The following is an 18,449-nucleotide window of genomic DNA, read 5'->3' on the forward strand; positions in this document are numbered from 1 at the left end:
AGTAGTGTTTTTATTTTATTTATTTATTTAAAAAAATTTTTTTTTTCAACGTTTATTTATTTTTGGGACAGAGAGAGACAGAGCATGAACGGGGGAGGGGCAGAGAGAGAGGGAGACACAGAATGGGAAACAGGCTCCAGGCCCCGAGCCATCAGCCCAGAGCCTGACGCGGGGCTCGAACTCACGGACCGCGAGATCGTGACCTGGCTGAAGTCGGATGCTTAACCGACTGCGCCACCCAGGCGCCCCGACGGTCCCATTTTAGAGATCAGAAAACTAAACTTCGAATGGTACATGACTGCAGTAAATACTCAACAAATTAGTGGGAAAGGTAGGGTGAAGCTCTACTCATCTGTACCAACTCCAGTACATTATCCTATATTATAAACTTTTAAAATTTATCTATTTTTGATGGAATTTTCTATAGAACAGTGAGGTAGGAAACATTTGAAGATCCTAATTGTGTTTTATTTGTCATTGCAGAAGAAGGGTGAACCATGCTTAAAAAGGCCAACAGGATTGAGCCTGGGAGCCAGCAGGAAAGAAGTCTGAAAAAGCATAATCCATGGATCATATGCACCTGCAGCCGACAATGCTATATCACCTTAATTACTGGTTGCTACACCTGCGAGTGGCAAATCAAGCAGGAGAAAAAATCTAGACCTGGACCCTGCTGCTGCTCTTGGGTACAGAGAGATGGGAAGGAGCTGGACCATACTTTCTCAGATGTAGGGAACATGGGCTGGTCCCTGCCCCCATGAGTGCTCATTAGGTTCTCCAGGACTGGGCATGATAGGGCTCTAGTTCTTTGACGAAAAGCCTGCCACAATTCTGGAGCCAAAGTTAACCTTACAGAAATGTATGCTTGTTTTCTTCCTCTTTCACTTTTGTTCTTTACTTCTCCTTTTTCTTACAACCTCTTTTATAGCATTCATTTGTTTTTGCTTTTATTCATTTAGTGAGCTCTAAGAAAAAATGAAGTTTAGATACAATTAGATGTTTTTGACTAGGAATTACAGGAATGCCTAAATCTTTAATTCTTTCTTCATTGTGAGTTTCCTAAAGGAGCTATGCTTAATGAGGGGGGAAAACAGCAAGTGGGAAACAAGGTAGTCCTTTATTATTGGTCAGGCTAATGCCCGATTTTCCCTAATGAAAAACTTCAGTAAGGCTGAATGGTGGCAAGTGGCCTAACCTCATTGAGGGCCTCTTTATTTATTTATTTTATTTGAGAGAGAGAGAGAGAGAGTGCATGTGAATAGGGGAGAGGGGCAGAGGAGGAGAGAGAGAGAGAATATATATTTTTTTTCAACGTTTATTTATTTTTGGGACAGAGAGAGACAGAGCATGAACGGGGGAGGGGCAGAGAGAGAGGGAGACACAGAATCGGAAACAGGCTCCAGGCTCTGAGCCATCAGCCCAGAGCCTGACGCGGGGCTCGAACTCACGGACCGCGAGATCGTGACCTGGCTGAAGTCGGACGCTTAACCGACTGCGCCACCCAGGCGCCCCGAGAGAGAGAATATCTTAAGCAGGCTCCACACTCAGCATGGAGCCCAATGCAGGGCTTGATCCCATGACCCTGGATCATGACCTGAGCCCAAATCAAGAGCTAGATGCTTAACTGAATGAGCCACCCAGGTGCTCTGAGGGCCTTTTTCTTTAAACTGTAAGCTGTCTGCTGGCACTCTTTGGTGGGCTATTTGATATAAGAGACAAAATGATGAGCACACTGAAGTGATAAGAGGAGGGCCATATCATGTACCTTCATGCACTTGTAGACATGGCCCACCTAGGGTCTGAGATTGTGAACAGTTAGGTTACTAATTTCTTATGCCTAATATATAGGGAGCACATATTAGGAAAGGGGTAGAAACGGGAGGCTTGCCTAGATTAAAAGTGTTCTTCTGTCTCCTCTTTCCTTCTCAGATATTATACTAGCTTATAGCTTCTAATCACTAATTTATATACTAGTGACTGGGAATAACAGAAATACCTTAGATACGGTTCCTGCTGTCAAGTAATTCATGGTCTACTGGCAGAAAAGACAAGCATACATGCAGTCTCAAAATACTGAGAGTATCAGGGTGCCTGGGTGGCTCATTCGGTTATGGCACAGTCAGTTAAGTGTCCCGACTTTGGCTCAGGTTTTGATCTCACATCTCGTGGGTTCAAGCCCCATGTTGGGCTCTGTGCTGACAGCTCAGAACCTGAAGCCTGCTTCTGATTGTGTGTCTCCCTGTCTCTCTGCCCCTTCCCTGCTCGTTCTCATTCTCTCTCTCTCTCTCTCTCTGTCTCAAAAATAAACATTAAAAAAAAATACTGAGAGTATCATGTATGTGTGTATGCATACATGCTTCCATGTGTCAAGGGAGGGGCTGAAAACTTTATATAGAAGGTGAAACTTTATTTAGAAGGAGATTAAGAATTGGGTAAGTAAGGATTAGGGAATGGCAGAAGAAATGGTATTGGAGGAGTCAAGGGGCATTGGTATACGGTTTATTTTAGGTGAAACAGAGGATACAAATGGAGAAATGATGGGAAACAAAGCTGGAGAGGGAGATGGGACAGATGTTGTGTGGTTTGAAGAATTTGACCTCTGCCATGTAGGGGATAAAGAATCCCTAATGATTTTAAGCTAATGTTGCCTGATCTATGTTTTGGAACAATTATTTGATCATGTGGAGAATGCATCGGAAAGTACAAAATAGGGAGGGAGACGTCTTTGCCTTCAAAGAGAAAGCAATAGCAGTATTTAAGGTAAGAGATGTTGGTGGTCTGGATTAGAGTAGTGATGATAAAATGGAGAAGAGAAAATTGATTCAACAGATATGTATTACCTAGGGATGAGGTAGTAAGTTATATGAGAGTTACTATGTAGTAAAAGAAAGATAAAGGGAAGCTTCATGGGAAGAGTGACATTTGAGGCAGTGTGGTATAATAGAAAAATCTCTGGACTGGAGCCTGGGAGAAGGTTTGGGTACTGTTTCCAACTCTGCCCTTGGGCTGGTTATGGGAGATCTCTGAGCCTCCTTACTGCTAGGGAATTGAACTAGATAATTCCTAGGGTCCCTATATAATTCTCAAGGCTCCATTCTGCTCAGAGGAAGGAGTATAGCATATAGCATAAGAACTAAAATCTTGGGGCTCCTGGGTAGCTCAGCCAGTTAAGCGTCTGACTTCGGCTCCGGTCATGATCTCACGGTTCATGGATTCAAGCCCAGCATCAGGCTCTGTGCTGATAGCTCAGAGCCTGGAGCCTGCTTTGGATTCTGTGTCTCCCTCTCTCTCTACCCCTCCCCTGCTCGCACTCTATCTCTCTGTCCTTCAAAAATAAATAAACATTTTTAGGGGCGCCTGGGTGGCACAGTCGGTTAAGCGTCCAACTTCAGCCAGGTCACGATCTCGCGGTCCGTGAGTTCGAGCCCTGCGTCAGGCTCTGGGCTGATGGCTCGGAGCCTGGAGCCTGTTTCCGATTCTGTGTCTCCCTCTCTCCCTGCCCCTCCCCCGTTCATGCTCTGTCTCTCTCTGTCCCAAAAATAAATAAACGTTGAAAAAAAAATTAAAAAAAAATAAAAATTTTTAAAAAATTAAAAGAACAATTAAAAAAAACCTAAAATCTTTTGTTTTGGGAAAAGACTACCTGTCTTCACCACTGACTATCTCCAAATTAGAGCTTTACCACTGTGTTACCTTGGACAAGTTACTTGACATCTGGTGCTTTAGATTCCTCATTAGAATATTGGAGATGGTAATAACAGTACCCACCAATGGGATTTGTTGTGGGGATGGAAGAGGTAATATGTAGGAAACACTTAGAATTGTGCTTGGCACACAATTAGCACTCAATAAATGTTAGCTATTTTATTACTCTCCTTGGAGCCATGGACTTGTGGAACTGATCTTTCACATACAGAAATATTGGTACAAGGGATTGTGGATAGAGGGAATGAGGTGGTCAGACGTCAAGGGATAGGGAAGCATAGTGGTGTGTTTAGGGAAAAACAAATTTCCAGTGTTGAATTAGGGACATGTAAAACAATGGTAAGCAGGGTTGGAAAGGAATATTTTGATCAGATTATGAAACATCTTTGTGTCAAGCTGAAGTATTTGAACTTTCTCTTGTAAACTATGGGGGGCCTTTGAAAATGATTGAGCAAGAGTGGCAACAGTGAGAATCTATTATAAGGAAATGGATTTATTCAATAAAAACAAGTTTGTGGAACACTTACTATGTGCCACAGTGAATAAGACAACTAAGGCCTCAGCCCTCCTGCAGCTTACAATCCAGGGGGATGAGTTAGTTAATAGACAATAAATGAAGAAAGATGATTTCAGGTGGTGGTAAGAGCTTTGAAGATAATAAATAAGAAAATGTGTTAGAACCTGGGATGGGAGAATGGTTAGAGAAGACCTCTTTGAAAACGTGTCATGTGAGCTATCTCCTGAATAGAGAGGTAGAGTCAGCCATGTATACATCTGGGGACAAAAGTTTTCCAGGCAAAAGGACCAGAAAGTATGAAGCTCTTGAGGTGGAAACAAATTTGGTCATGTTCTAGAGACAAAAAGAAAGCCACTGTAGCTGGAGTTCAGAAATAGGGTGTGTAGAATGGGATGAGGTCAGGGGTGGACAAGGGTTAACCATGGAGGATCTCATGGGCCACATCTGGCAGTTTGAATGTTCTGGCGCATTTTGAGCAGGGGAATGACGTTATCTGATACATGTTTTTAAAGGTCCATACAAGGTTTAGTAGAGAATGAATATAAGACCTGAAGCAAAGATCCTGTACTCTTCATCCTCCTACATCCTCCTACATTTTCCATTTAATTTCTTTATTTTTACTTTTCACAATAATACCATAATATAGACAGGGCAGAGATTAATTTGTCCAGATTAAAGATTACAGATTAAAGGCAAAATTTCTTACTCACATGATACATAAATGTTAAGATTATAACTCAGGTAGCAACCCAAACCTAATATTCCTAGGAGGGGCTTGGCAACCTCTGGTATGGCTGGTTTGTGATGTGACTTTCACTGTAGGGGTTGCCTTCAAGGCTGTTTGAACACCTCCTCCGTAAAGATATCCTCCATCCTGGCTTTAGGCTCAGAGATCTAGGCAGTGACCCTGCCACTTTTTGGGTGTGTGACCTTAAGTCAATTACTTTACCTCTCTGAGTTTTAGCTCTTCTGCAAAGTGAGGTTAACAATACCCAACTTATATGGCTGTTATTGAAATATTAAGCAAATGAAAGTAGTTTGTGAAATTTCTAGCATTGTACTGGCACAAAGAAGCGACTCAAAAAAAGCCTTGTTTCCTAACCTGTCCTCTATCCCCCTAGTTTGGGTAGATAAGTGACTAAATGAACCAATGAATGATGAGTGAATGAATTACTCAATGAATGAGTTACCAAACAAACACTTGGTAGATGAAGAGGTGGATAAATGCAAGATGGTTGTTAAGAAACAGTGACATTTAAGGAACTATGCTAGATATTGGCAGGGTAGAGGTGTGTAACAGAAGTTCCTTTCCCTCAAAGAAGAAACTGTCTCACCAAATACAAACATATAAGCATGTAATTGCAGTTAACTAATAAATGTTAGAAATAGGCTTATATAAAATTCCACAGGGGTAAAGAGAATACAGTGGTCACTCCAGCCTCCAGAGGGTAATGAGCTGCAACTATACAGACCTTTGACAAGTATATACAGATATTGGTGAGGTGACATGGATAAATGGATCTAATTTATACTTCTTTCTTTATGTTCCCAGAAAGAGAAGATATTTTTCCCATTTCTGATTATTTCATTTCTCTTGTCTGTGGTTTTGCTGTTCGTGTGGATAGAAACGTCAAATGAATACTTTGGCTTTGACTGGTGAGTTTCATGTTTTGTATTTTCATTTGGATAGAGGCTCTTTGGTTTGCTGGCCACCAGGATTGAATCTCAGGCTGAAAAGATCTGGTGGCATAAGACAGAGGGTGGACAAAATTGGGCTTTGCACAGCAGGTGGATAAGATGCCTACTGTTGGGATGGAGGAAGAACGCTCAGCACTCTCACTTACTATGTTTACCTTCCACCTGGGCTCACTCTCATATTTAGACCAAATCTGGCTCAGTGGGAAGCTTTTTCTGTTTTTCCAGTATCCCCAGTATTTATTCAGATGATTCCCTGACACCTTGTTCCTCAGTCTTTTGTCTGGGTTGTTGATGCCTACACTAGTTGGTCTTCATGATCTCTGTTCACCAACCCTCATGTCTCTGCCTTACCTCTGGCCTCTGCCTCTTCCTTCTGCCCTTAGGGAGCTTCCTAGAACTCTGAACACAGTAGCAGGTCCTTCTCGGTACCCTTTCATGGCCAAACTCTTCATCCTGGACTCCTCCCAGCTCTTCCAGTTTCTCTGGCTTGATGGTTGCAAATCTTACCCATTATTTGGTATTTCGGGGAGAAAGGGGTATATGTTTGGATATGAGTCTTTTTTAAAAAATGGAATACTGTTTAGTTTTACCTTTGTAGAAGTAAAATATGGTTTGTTTCAAACGCAGAAAATTAGAAAATATAAAAATTGGTTTAGTCTTATTCTTGAGTGACAGTCACTTCTTGGTATATTTTCCAGCCTTTTTTTCTACGCTTATTTTTATATTATTGCGCTCATACCATACGTATATATAATTTTGTTTTGCCTTTTCACTTACAATTATATTTTGACTAATTATTAAAAACTGAAAAATAAAATTTTTTCCTAATGTTTATTTTTGAGACAGAGAGAGAGAGACAGAGTATGAGCAGGGGAGGGGCAGAGAGAGAGGGAGACACAGAATCTGAAACAGGCTCCAGGCTCCGAGCTGTCAGCACAGAGCCCGACACGGGGCTTGAATTCACTGACCGTGAGATCATGACCTGAGCCGACGTCAGAAGCTCAACCGACTGAGCCACCCACGTGCCCCAAAAACAATATCATTTAAGATGATTTTAAAATATTTCATGACATGAAGATGCTATAATATACTTAACCACTTTTTATTGTTGTGCATTAGGAGTGTTTCCAATTTTCTTGTTTTTATAAAATAAGAGTGCAGAGAAAGCTTTGTATTCTGACTTAGATCTTAGAATAGAGTCCCACAAGCAGCATTACTAAGTCAAGAAGAATAGACACTTGTAAAATTCATTATGCCTATTGCTGTAGTACTTTCTCAAAAGGTGGTAGTGATTGTTATTCACAACAGAAGTATATGAGAGTTTCTATTTTAACCTGCCATTGACAGCACTAGCTATTCTTATTTTGAATAATTTTTATTAATTTTCTATATAGAATTTTTGTTTTAATTTAATCATTGATTAAGTGTTAAAACTAGTTTAATTTATATTCTTTTTAGTTTTCTTTCCTTGCCTATTATCTTGTGGGATCTTTAGTGAGTTTTCTTATCAGTTTACATGCTGTCTTTATTTATGGATCAGTTCTAAGTTATTATAAAGCACTTGGAATACAAAAATGTTTCATTTCTTGTATTTAGAAAATTTTCCCCAGTTAAAAAAAATTTTTAATGAGATATAATTGACATATAACATTTTATTAGTTTCAGATGTACAATATTATGGTTTGATATTTGTATATATGCAAAATGACCACCATATTAAATTTAGTTAACATACATCGTTTAACCCATCGTTAAAAATTCTAGTTTAAATTTAAACTAGCTTAAATTAAAAAATTTTTTTGTAATGGAAACATTTAAGATATAGTCTCTTAATAACTTTCAAATATATAATATAGTATCATTAATTACAGTCACTATGCTGTACATTACATCAAGACTTTATATATATAACTGGAAGTTTGCACCTTTTTGTCCACCTTCACCCTCACCCCCTGTCTCTGGAAATCACCAATCTGTTTTCTGTATCTGTACATTTAGTTTAGGATTTTTTTGTTGTTGTTGTTAAGATTTCATATAAATGAAAACATATGGTATTTGTCTTTCTCTGTCTGACTTATTCACTTAGCATAATGCCCTCAAGGACCATCCAGGTTGTCACAATGACAAGATTTCCTCTTTTTTTATGGCTAAATAATATCTATCTGTCTGTCTGTCTGTCCACACACACACACACACACACACACACCCACCACATATTCTTTCTCCATTCATCCACCAGTAGACACTTAGATTGTTTCCATGTCTTGGCTATTGTAAATAACGCTGCAATGAATATGGGGGTTATATATCTTTTCAAGTTACTGTTTTCATTTCTTTTGGATAAATACCCAGGAGTGGAATCACTGGATCATATGGTAGCTCTATTCTTAATTTTTAAAAAAATTTTAATGTTTTTTTAAATTTATTTTTGAGAGAGAGAGAGAGAGAGACAGAGCGCAAGTGGGGGAAGGGAAGAGAGAGAGGGAGACAGAATCTGAAGCAGGCTCCAGGCTCTCAGCTCTTAGCACAGAGCCCAGTGTGGGGCTTGAACTTGAGAACTGTGAGATCATGACCGGAGCCAAAGTCAGACACTTAACTGACTGAGCCACCCAGGTGGCTCTCTATTCTTAATTTTTTGAGGAACCTTCATACTGTTTTCCACAGTTAACTGTACCAATTTATATCCCCACCAACAGTACACAAGGTTCTCCTTTCTCTACATCCTCACCAACACTTTTTTTTGAGGTATAATTGATACTCAACATTATATTAGTTTTAGATGTACAGTTATTTCATATTTGTATATCTTGCAAAATGATCACCACATAAGTCTAGTTAACATCTGTCATAGTTGCAAATATTTTTTTCTTATGATGAGAACTTTTAAGATTTACTCTCTTAGCAATTGTCAAATGTACAATACAGTATTATTAACTATAGTTACCATGCTGTGTATCCCCATGACTCATTTATTTTATAACTGGAATTTGTACCTCTTGACTCCCTTCACCCATTTTGCCTACCTACCAAGCTCTGCCTCTGGCAGCCACCAATCTGTTCTCTGTATCTATGAGGCTGGTTTTTGTTTTTTGTTTTGTTTTGTTTTGTTTTGTAGATTACACGTATAAATGAGACCATATAGTATTCATCTTTCTGTGACTTACTTCACTTAGCATAAATACCCTCAAGGTCTATCCATGTTGTTGCAAGTAGCAAGATTTTATTCTTTTTTAATGGGTGAATAATACTCCATTGTATATATATATACCACATTTTTCTTTATTAATACATTGATGGACACTTAGGTTGTTTTCATATTTGGCTATTATGAATAATGCTGCATTGCACGTGGGGGTGCATGTATCTTCTTGACGTAGTGTTTTTATTTTCTTTGGATAAATACCCCAAAGTGGAATTGGTAGGTCATATGGTTAGTTTCATTTAAAATTTTTTGAGGAACCTCCATACTGTTTTCTATAGTGGCTGCACCAGTTTACATTCATACCAACAGTGCACAAAGGTTCCCCTTTCTCCACATCCTCACTGACATTTGTTATTTCTTGGCTTCTTGGTAAGAGCCATTCTAACAGTTGTCAAGTGATAGCTCATTGTGGTTTTGATTTGCATTTCCCTGATGATTAGTGGTGTAGTTTTGGCCTGAATGTCTTCTTTGGAAAAATGTCTGTTCAGATCCTCTGCCCATTTTTAAACTGGGTTGTTTATTTGCTATTGAGTCGTAGGAGTTCTTTAAATATTTCGGGTATTAACTGCTTAATCAGATGTATGATTTGGAAATATTTTCTTTCTTTTGGTAGGTTGCCTTTTCATTTTGTTGATGGTTTCCTTTGCTGTGCAGAAGCTTTTTAGTTTGATGTAGTCCCACTTGTTTATTTTTAAAATCTTTTAGGCCCGTTTTCACTATGACTTATTTTTAAAGTTCTTGTGCTTTTAGTTTATCTTTCTGTCTTCTGCCTTCCTCTTTTTTTAAAAAATATAATTTAACACCCAGTGCTCATCCCAACAAGTGTCCTCCTCAGTGCCCATCACCCACTTTTCCCTCTCCCCCACCCTCCATCAACCCTCAGTTTGTTTTCATTATCCAACAGTCTCTTATGGTTTGCCTCCCTCCCTCTCTGTAACTTTTTTTCCCCCTTCCCCTCCCCCATGGTCTTCTGTTAAGTTTCTCAAGATCCACATATGAGTGAAAACATATGATGTCTGTCTTTCTCTGACTGACTTATTTCATTTAGCATAATACTCTCCAGTTCCATCCATGTTGCTGCAAATGGCCAGATTTCATTCTTTCTCATTGCCAAGTAGTATTCCATTGTATATATAAACCACATCTTCTTTATCCATTCATCAGTTGATGGACATTTAGGCTGTTTCCATAATTTGGCTGTTGTTGAAAGTGCTGCCATAAACATTGGGGTACATGTGCCTATGTATCAGCACTCATGCCTTCCTCTTCCCTACCTGCTCTCTCTCTCATGAGTACCAGTGTGATATCATATTTTAGTTTGATTTTTTGGACTTTATTCGGAAAATTATTAGAAAATGATTATAGATTCACAGGAAGTTGAAAAGAAAATACAAGGAGGTCCCATGCAACATTTACGTAGCTTCACCCTGTATTAACATCTTGCAAAACTATTATATAATATTAAAACCAGAAAATTGACAATCAGATGGAGCTTATTCAGATTTCATTTGGATTGACTTTTAAAATAACCAATTACATTTGATAAGCATCAGTTATGATCACAATAAAGGTTGAAATTTACCTCATGCATGTATTTTAGCATGGGTCTGTGTATGAATTTGTGTGTATTCATTCTTTGTGCATGTGCACATATGTGCTTCTATGTGTACGCATGTGCGTGCGTGTGTGTGTGTGCGTGTGTGTGTGAGAGAGAGAGAGAGAGAGAGAGAGAGCAAGCAAACTCTGGCTGTACCCATTTCGTGAGACTGTTTTGAGGGGCAAATGGGAGAATCTCATGTAAATACTGTTCATAAACTGTAAAATAATAAAGAAAAAGTATTGTAGTAGACTTCTAATCTTTCTCTTAGGGAAAAAGTTTCATTAGTAGTGTACACAGAGAGTAGGTGGAGACTACTTACCCATAAAAGGAGGGGTATGTGTGGGGGGTTAGTATCTAGTAGTCTCAGCAGAATCCCATTTAAAGATGTAGACTCACAGAGTCAGAAGGGACCTTGGGGCTAACTGTTCCAGTTCTCTACATGGTAAACATATTTTTAAATAGTCTTTCCAGGTGGTCTTCTAATTTCTGATTAAAACTTCAAGTGGTGGGCACGTACAGTTTTATGTTTCAGTCTTTCCCTATTTATAGAGCTCTAAGTTTTTAAGAGCTCTTTATTATAATAAGCTGAAACCTGCCTTCCCTGTGACTTTTACTCACTGGTCTTGGTTCTGCCATCTAGCACCTCATACAGTGAAGGACAACTGAAGACAGCCATCATTCCCCTAAATATTCTCTTCTCTATCCTAAACAACTCAAGCATTTCTTTAACATATTCATCGTATATGAGATGTTCATCTCTGGATGAGCTTATTCTTCACAAGAATGGAACCAGGATTGGAGCACAGTGGGATGTGAACTGGACCAATCCTCTTCCATGCCTATATACAATTTTGCATTAATAGCCCCTACATTCATATTAACATATTTCCCTCCATCTTGTCCCACATTCCTCTTTTGTTCTATCCACTGGGTTTTTTTTTTTTTTGGTTTGTTTTATCGATGTATAGTTGACACACATTAGTTTCAAGTGTACAATATAGTGACTTGACAATTCTGTATGATGTGCTCACTGCAAGTATAGCTACCATCTGTCACCATACGATGCTATTACAATACCATTGACTGTATTCCCTTTGCTATAACTTCTATGGACCTGCTGATCTGTATGTCCTCTTTGGAAAAATGTCTGTTTAGATCCTCTGCCCATTTATAATTGGATTATTTATTTGCTTTTGAATTGTATGAGTTCTTTGTGTGTACTGGATATTAACTCCTTAATCAGGTATATGTTTTGCAAATATATTCTCCCTTTCAATAGGTTGCCTTTTTATTTTGATGAAAGTGAAATCTGGAGAATGGCTTCCTTTGCTGGGCAGAAGCTTTTTCGTTTGATGTAGTCCCACTTGCTTGTTTTGTTGCCTTTGTTTTTGGTGTCAAATCCAAAAAATCATCACTGAGATGGATGTCAAGGAGCTTACTGCTTATGTTTTATTCTAGGAGTTTTATGATTTCAAGTTTTATATTAAAATCTTTAATAATCCATTTGAGTTGATCTTTGTGTATGGTATAGCAGAGTGGTCCAGTTTTATTCTTTGCCATGTGGCTGTCCAGTTTTCCCAACACTGCTCATTGAAGAGACTGCTCTTTTCCCATTGTACATTCTTGGTTTTTGGCTTCTTTGCCATAAATTAATTGACCTTATTACATGGTTTTATTTCTGGGCTCTTTACTCTGTTCCACTGATCTATGTGTCTATTTTTTTAATGCCAAAACCATACTGTTTTGATTACTGTGGCTTTGTAATACAGTTTGAAATCAAGGAGTGTCATGCCTCCAGCTTTGTTCTTTCTCCAGATTGCTCTGGCTATTGAAGGTCTTTTGTGGTTCCTTAAAAATTTTAGGATTGTTTTCTATGAAAAATGCCTTTGAAATTTTGATAGGGATTGAACAATCTGTAGATGACTTTGGGTAATATGGAAATTTTAATAACATTCTTCCAATCATGAACATGAGATATCTTTCCATTTATTTGTGTCTTCACTTTCTTTCCTCAGTGTCTTATCTTTTTCAGTACATAGACCTTCACCTCCTTGGTTAAATTTATTCCTAAGTATTTTATTGTTGATACTAATGTAAATAGGATTTTTTCCTTATTTCTTTTTCAGATAATTCATTATTAGTGTACAGTAATGCCATTAATTTTTGTGTGGTGATTTTGTATTTAATTTGTTAATTATATTTAACTGTTTTTTGGTGGAGTCTAGGATTTTCTGTATATAAAATTATGTAATCTGCAAGTAGACACAGTCGTACTTCTTCCTTTCTGATTCTGATGCCTTTTATTTCTTTTCTTGCCTGATTGCTCTGGCTAGGACTTCCAGTACTATGTTGAATATGAGTAGTGAGAGTGTGCACTCTTGTCTTGTTCTTGATCTTCGAGGAAAAGCTTTCAGCCTTTCACAGTTGAGTGAGATACTCACTATGGGCTTGTCATATGTGTCCTTTATTATATGGAAGTATATTCTTCCTATATTTTATTTGTTGAGAGTTTTTTTCTTTTCAAGTTTTAAATTCCAGTTAGCATACAGTGTAAATTTAGTTTCAGGTGTAGAATTTAGTGATTTAATACTTCCATACAATGGTGCTCATCACAAGTACCCTCCTTAATCCCTACCACCTATTTAATCCATTCCCCTCCCCCTCCTCCCTGGTAACCATCGGTTTATTTTCTATAGTTAAGAGTTTGTTTCTCCGTTTTCCCACTGAGAATTTTTATCATGAGAATTTTTATCATGAGTAGGTGTTGAATTTTGTTAAGTGCTCTTTTTTCATCTATGGAGATGATCATATGATTTTTGTCTTTCATCCTATTAATGTAATGTATCACATTTATTGATTTGTGTATGTTGAACCATCCTTGCATCACTGGGATGAATCTCACTTGATCATGGTATATGATCTTTTTAATGTGCTATTGAATTTGGCTTGCTAATATTTTGTTTAAAAATTTTTTAAATTTTAATGTTTATTTTAGAGAGAAAGAGCACAAGTGAGGAAGGGGCAGAGAGAGAGGGAGACACGAAATCTGAAGCAGGTTCCAGGTTCTGAGCTGTTTGACATGGGGCTGAAACCCACGAACTGTGAGATCACGACCTGAGCTGATGTCAGAGGCTCAACCGACTGAGCCACCCAGGCGACCCATGGCTTGCTAATATTTTGTTATGAATTTTTGCATCTATATTCATCAGGGATATCAGCCTGTAGTTTTCTTTTCTTGTAGTGCCCTTATCTGGCTTTGATATCAGGGTAATTCTGGCTTTGTAAAATGAGTTTGGGAGTGTTTTCCCTCTTCAGTTTTGGGAAGAGTTTGAGAAGGATCAGTATTAATTCTTTAAATATTTGGTAAAATTCACTAGGGAAGCAGTCTTGGTCCCAAGATTTTCTTTGTTGGAAGGTTTTTTATTACTAATTCAGTCTCCTCATTCAATATTGATCTGTTCAGATTTTCTATTTCTTCATGATTCATTTTGGTAGATTGTATGTTTCTAGGAATTTATCCATTTCTTCTAGGCTGTCTAGTTTGTTGACATATAGTTGTTCGTAGCATTCTCTTACAATCATTTTCATTTCTGTGGTATTGACTGGAATGTCTCCCTTTTCATTATAATTTTATTTATTTGGGTCCTCGCTTTCTTCCTTGGTTAGTCTTGCTAAAGGTTTGTTGATTTTACCTTTTCAGAGATTCAACTTTTAGCTTTGTTCATCTTTTCTGTTGTTTGCCTGCTCTCAGTTTTATTCATTTACCAAATGAACTGGCCCTTGAATGAAGAGAAGGCCTTGCAGAAGGACCTTGCTACATGACCAAAAGTATTTCTTCCTTCTGTCAGTCTTCTTCCTAGTTTTTCCCCCAAAGAATCTCTGGCCATTTACCAAGGTGGTTGTGCATTGGGGTTGTACTTTTGGGGAATTAATGGACACTGACACTGAACTGACATGAATTTCTGGAGCTGTAAAAACACCACTGTGATTCACTAGTCAGAATAAGGCTTTCTTTTTTGGATGATAGGTAACAGATGGCAATTGGTTCAGGTCCATTTATTTATTTATTTACATCCAAGTTTGTTAGCATATAGTGCTATAATGATTTCAGGAGTAGATTCCAATGATTCATCCCTAGGTATAACACCCAGTGCTTATCCCAACAAGTGTCCTTCCTAGTGCCCCTTGCCCATTTAGCCCACCCCCACCCACAACCCCTCCAGCAACCCTCAGTTTGTTCTCTGTATTTAATTCTCTTATATTTTGTCTCCCTCCTTGTTTTTATATTATTTTTGCATCCCTTCCCTTATGTTCATCTGTTTTGTATCTTAAATTCCACATATGAGTGAAGTCATATGATATTTGTCTTTCTCTGACTAATTTCACTTGGCATAATGCCCTCTAGTTCCATCCATGTAGTTGCAAATGGCAAGATTTCATTCCTTTTGATTCCCAAGCAATACTCCATGGTGTGTGTGTGTGTGTGTGTGTGTGTGTGTGTGTGTGTGTATGCATATGCCACATCTTCTTTATCCATTCATCCATTGATGGACATTTGGGCTCTTTCCATACTTTAGCTATTATCCATAGCACTGCTATAAACATTGGGGTGCATGTACCCCTTTGAAACAGCACACCTATATCCCTTGAATAATTACCTAGTAGTGCAATTGCTGGGTTGTAGGGTAGTTCTGTTTTTAATTTTTTGAGGAACCTCCATACTGTTTTCCAGAGTGGCTGCACCAGTTTGCATTTCCACCAGCAGTGCAAAAGAGATCCTCTTTATCCGCATCCTCGCCAACATCTGTTGTTGCCTGAGTTGTTAATGTTATTCATTCTGACAGGTGTGAGGTGGTATCTCATTGTGGTTTTGATTTGTATTTCCCTGATGATGAGTGATGTTGAGCATTTTTTCATGTGTCTGTTAATCATCTGGATGTCTTCTTTGGAGATGTGTCTATGCATGTCTTTTGCCCATTTCTTCACTGGATTATTTGTATTTTGGGTGTTGAGTTTGATACGTTCTTTATAGATTTTGGATACTAACCCTTTATCTGATGTGTCATTTGCAAATATCTTCTCCCGTTCTGTTGGTTGCCTTTTAGTTTTGCTGATTATTTCCCTTGCTGTGCAGAATCTTTTTATTTTGATGAGGTCCCAACAGTTCATTTTTGCTTTTGTTTCCCTTGCCTCCAGAGACATGTTGAGTAAGAAGTTGCTGAGGCGAAGGTCAAAGAGGTTTTTCCTGCTTTCTCCTCGAAGATTTTGATGGCTTCCTGTCTTACATTTAGGTCTTTCATCCATTTTGAATTTATTTTTGTGTGTGGTATAAGAAAGTGGTCCAGGTTCATTCTTCTGCATGTCGCTGTCCAGTTTTTCCAGCACCACTTGCTGAAGGGACTTTTATTCCATTGGATATTATTTCCTGCTTTGTCAAAGATTAGTTGGTCATACGCTTGTGGGTCCACTTTTGGGTTCTCTATTCTGTTCCATTGATCTGAGTGTCTGTTTTTGTGTCAGTACCATACTGTCTTGATGATTACAGCTTTGTAATACAGCTTGAAGCCCAGGATTATGATGCCTCCAGCTTTGGTTGGTTTTCTTTTTCAGGATTGCTTTGGCTATTCGGGGTCTTTTGGTATGGTCTTTTGGTGTATGGTTCCATACACATTTTAGGATTGTTTGTTCTAGCTCTTTGAAGAATGCTGGTGTTATTTTGATAGGGATTGCATTGAATATGTAGATTGCTTTGTGTAGTATCGACATTTTAACAATATTTGTTCTTCCTATCCAGGAGCATGGAATCTTTTTCCATTTTTTTGTGTCGTCTTCAATTTCTTTCATAAGCTTTCTATAGTTTTCAGTGTATAGATTTTTCACCTCTGTGGTTTATTCCTAGGTATCTTACGGTTTTTGTTGCAATTGTAAATGGGATAGATTCCTTGATTTCTCTTTCTGTTGCTTCATTGTTGGTATATAGGAATGCAGCTGATTTCTGTGCATTGATTTTATTTTTTGAATATACTTTATGGTCAAATTGGCTTACATATAACACCCAGGGCTCATCCCAAGTGCCCTCCTCAATGCCCATCACCCATTTTCCCCTCTCCTCCACTCCCCATCAACCCTCAGTTTGTTCTTTGTATTTAAGTTGCTTATGGTTTGCCTCCTTCCCTCTCTGTTTGTAACTATTTTTTCCCCTTACCCTCCCCCATGGTCTTCTGTTAAGTTCCTCAAGATCCACATATGAGTGAAAACATATGATATCTGTCCTTCTCTGACTGACTTATTTCACTCCAGTGAATATCCACGTTGCTGCAAATGGCCAGATTTCATTCTTTCTCAATGCCAAGTAGTATTCCATTGTGTATATAAACCACATTTTCTTTATCCATTCATCAGTTGATGCACATTTAGGCTGTTTCCATAATTTGGCTATTGTTGAAAGCACTGCTATAAACATTGGGGTATATGTGCCGCTATGCATCAGCACTCCTGTATCCCTTGGGTAAATTCCTAATAGTTTTATTGCTGGGTCATAGGGTAGTTCTATTTTTAATTTTTTGAGGAACCTCCACACTTTTCCAGAGCGGCTACTGTGCATTGATTTTAAATCCTATAACTTTGCTGAATTCATGGATCAGTTGTAGCAATTTTTTGGTAGAATCTTTTGGGTTTTCCATATAGAGTATCATGTTGTCTGTGAAGAGTGAAACTTTGACTTCCTCCTTGCTGATTTGAATGCCTTTTATTTCTTTGTGTTGTCTGATTTCTGAGGCTAAACTTCCAATACTATGTTGAAGAACAGTGGCGAGAGTGGACATCCCTGTCATGTTCCTTATCTTAGGGGTAAAGCTCTTCAGTTTTTCCCCATTGAGGATGATATTAGTGGTGGGTCTTTCATACATGGCTTTTATGGTCTTGAGGTATGATCCTGCTATCCCTACATTCTTAAAGGCTTTTATCAAGAAAGGATGCTATATTTTGTCAGATGCTTTCTCTGCATCTGTGGAGAGGATCATTTGGTTCTTGTCCTTTCTTTTATTGATGTGATGAATCATGTTAATTATTTTGCGGATATTGAACCAGCCCTGCATCCCAGGTATAAATCCCACTTGGTAATGGTGAATAGTTCTTTTAATGTATTTTTGGATCTGGTCAGCTAGTATCTTGTTGAGGACTTTTGCATCCATGTTCATCAGGGAAATTGGTCTGTAGTTCTCCTTTTTTAGTGGGGTCTTTGGTTTTGGAATCAAGGTAATGCTGGCTTCATACAATGAATTTGGAAGTTTTCCTTCCATTTCTATTTTTTGGAACAGCTTCAAAAGAATAGGCGTTAACAATTCTTTAAATGTTTTGTAGAATTCCCCTGAAAAGCCATCCGGCTCTGTACTCATTTTTTGGCAGTTTTTTGATTACTAATTCGATTTCTTTACTAGTTGTGGGTCTGTTCAGATTTTCTATTTGCTCCTATTTCAGTTTTGGTAGTTTATATGTTTCTAGGAATTTGTCCATTTCTTCCAGATTGCCCATTTTATTGGCATATAATTGCTCATTCTCTTATTGTTTGTGTTTCTGCTGTGTTGGTTGTGATCTCTCCTCTTTCATTCTTGATTTTATTTGGGTCCTTTCCTTTTCCTTTTTGAGCAAACTGGCCAGGTGTTTATCAATTTTGTTAATTTTTTCAAAGAACCAGCTCCTGGTTTCATTGATCTGTTCTGGGTTTT

The 18,449-nt window shown here is 38.2% G+C and overlaps 1 protein-coding gene across 1 annotated transcript in view; it reads left to right on the top strand.

The window, feature by feature from the left end:
- The first annotated feature begins 417 nt into the window (after positions 1–417).
- The window catches only part of GDPD4 (glycerophosphodiester phosphodiesterase domain containing 4), a 137,156-nt gene continuing 119,124 nt past the window's right edge, over positions 418–18,449 (top strand). Inside the window, exons 1-2 of the mRNA XM_047072489.1 lie at positions 418–686; positions 5,775–5,878. Coding sequence (XP_046928445.1) covers positions 498–686; positions 5,775–5,878 — 293 coding nt within the window. The 5' untranslated portion in view covers positions 418–497. The remainder of the gene's footprint in view (positions 687–5,774; positions 5,879–18,449) is intronic.

Source organism: Lynx rufus, unplaced genomic scaffold (assembly GCF_022079265.1).
Source record: "Lynx rufus isolate CCGP_SWC_20201006 ecotype Redwood Valley unplaced genomic scaffold, mLynRuf1.p SCAF_9, whole genome shotgun sequence".
NCBI lineage: Eukaryota > Metazoa > Chordata > Mammalia > Carnivora > Felidae > Lynx > Lynx rufus.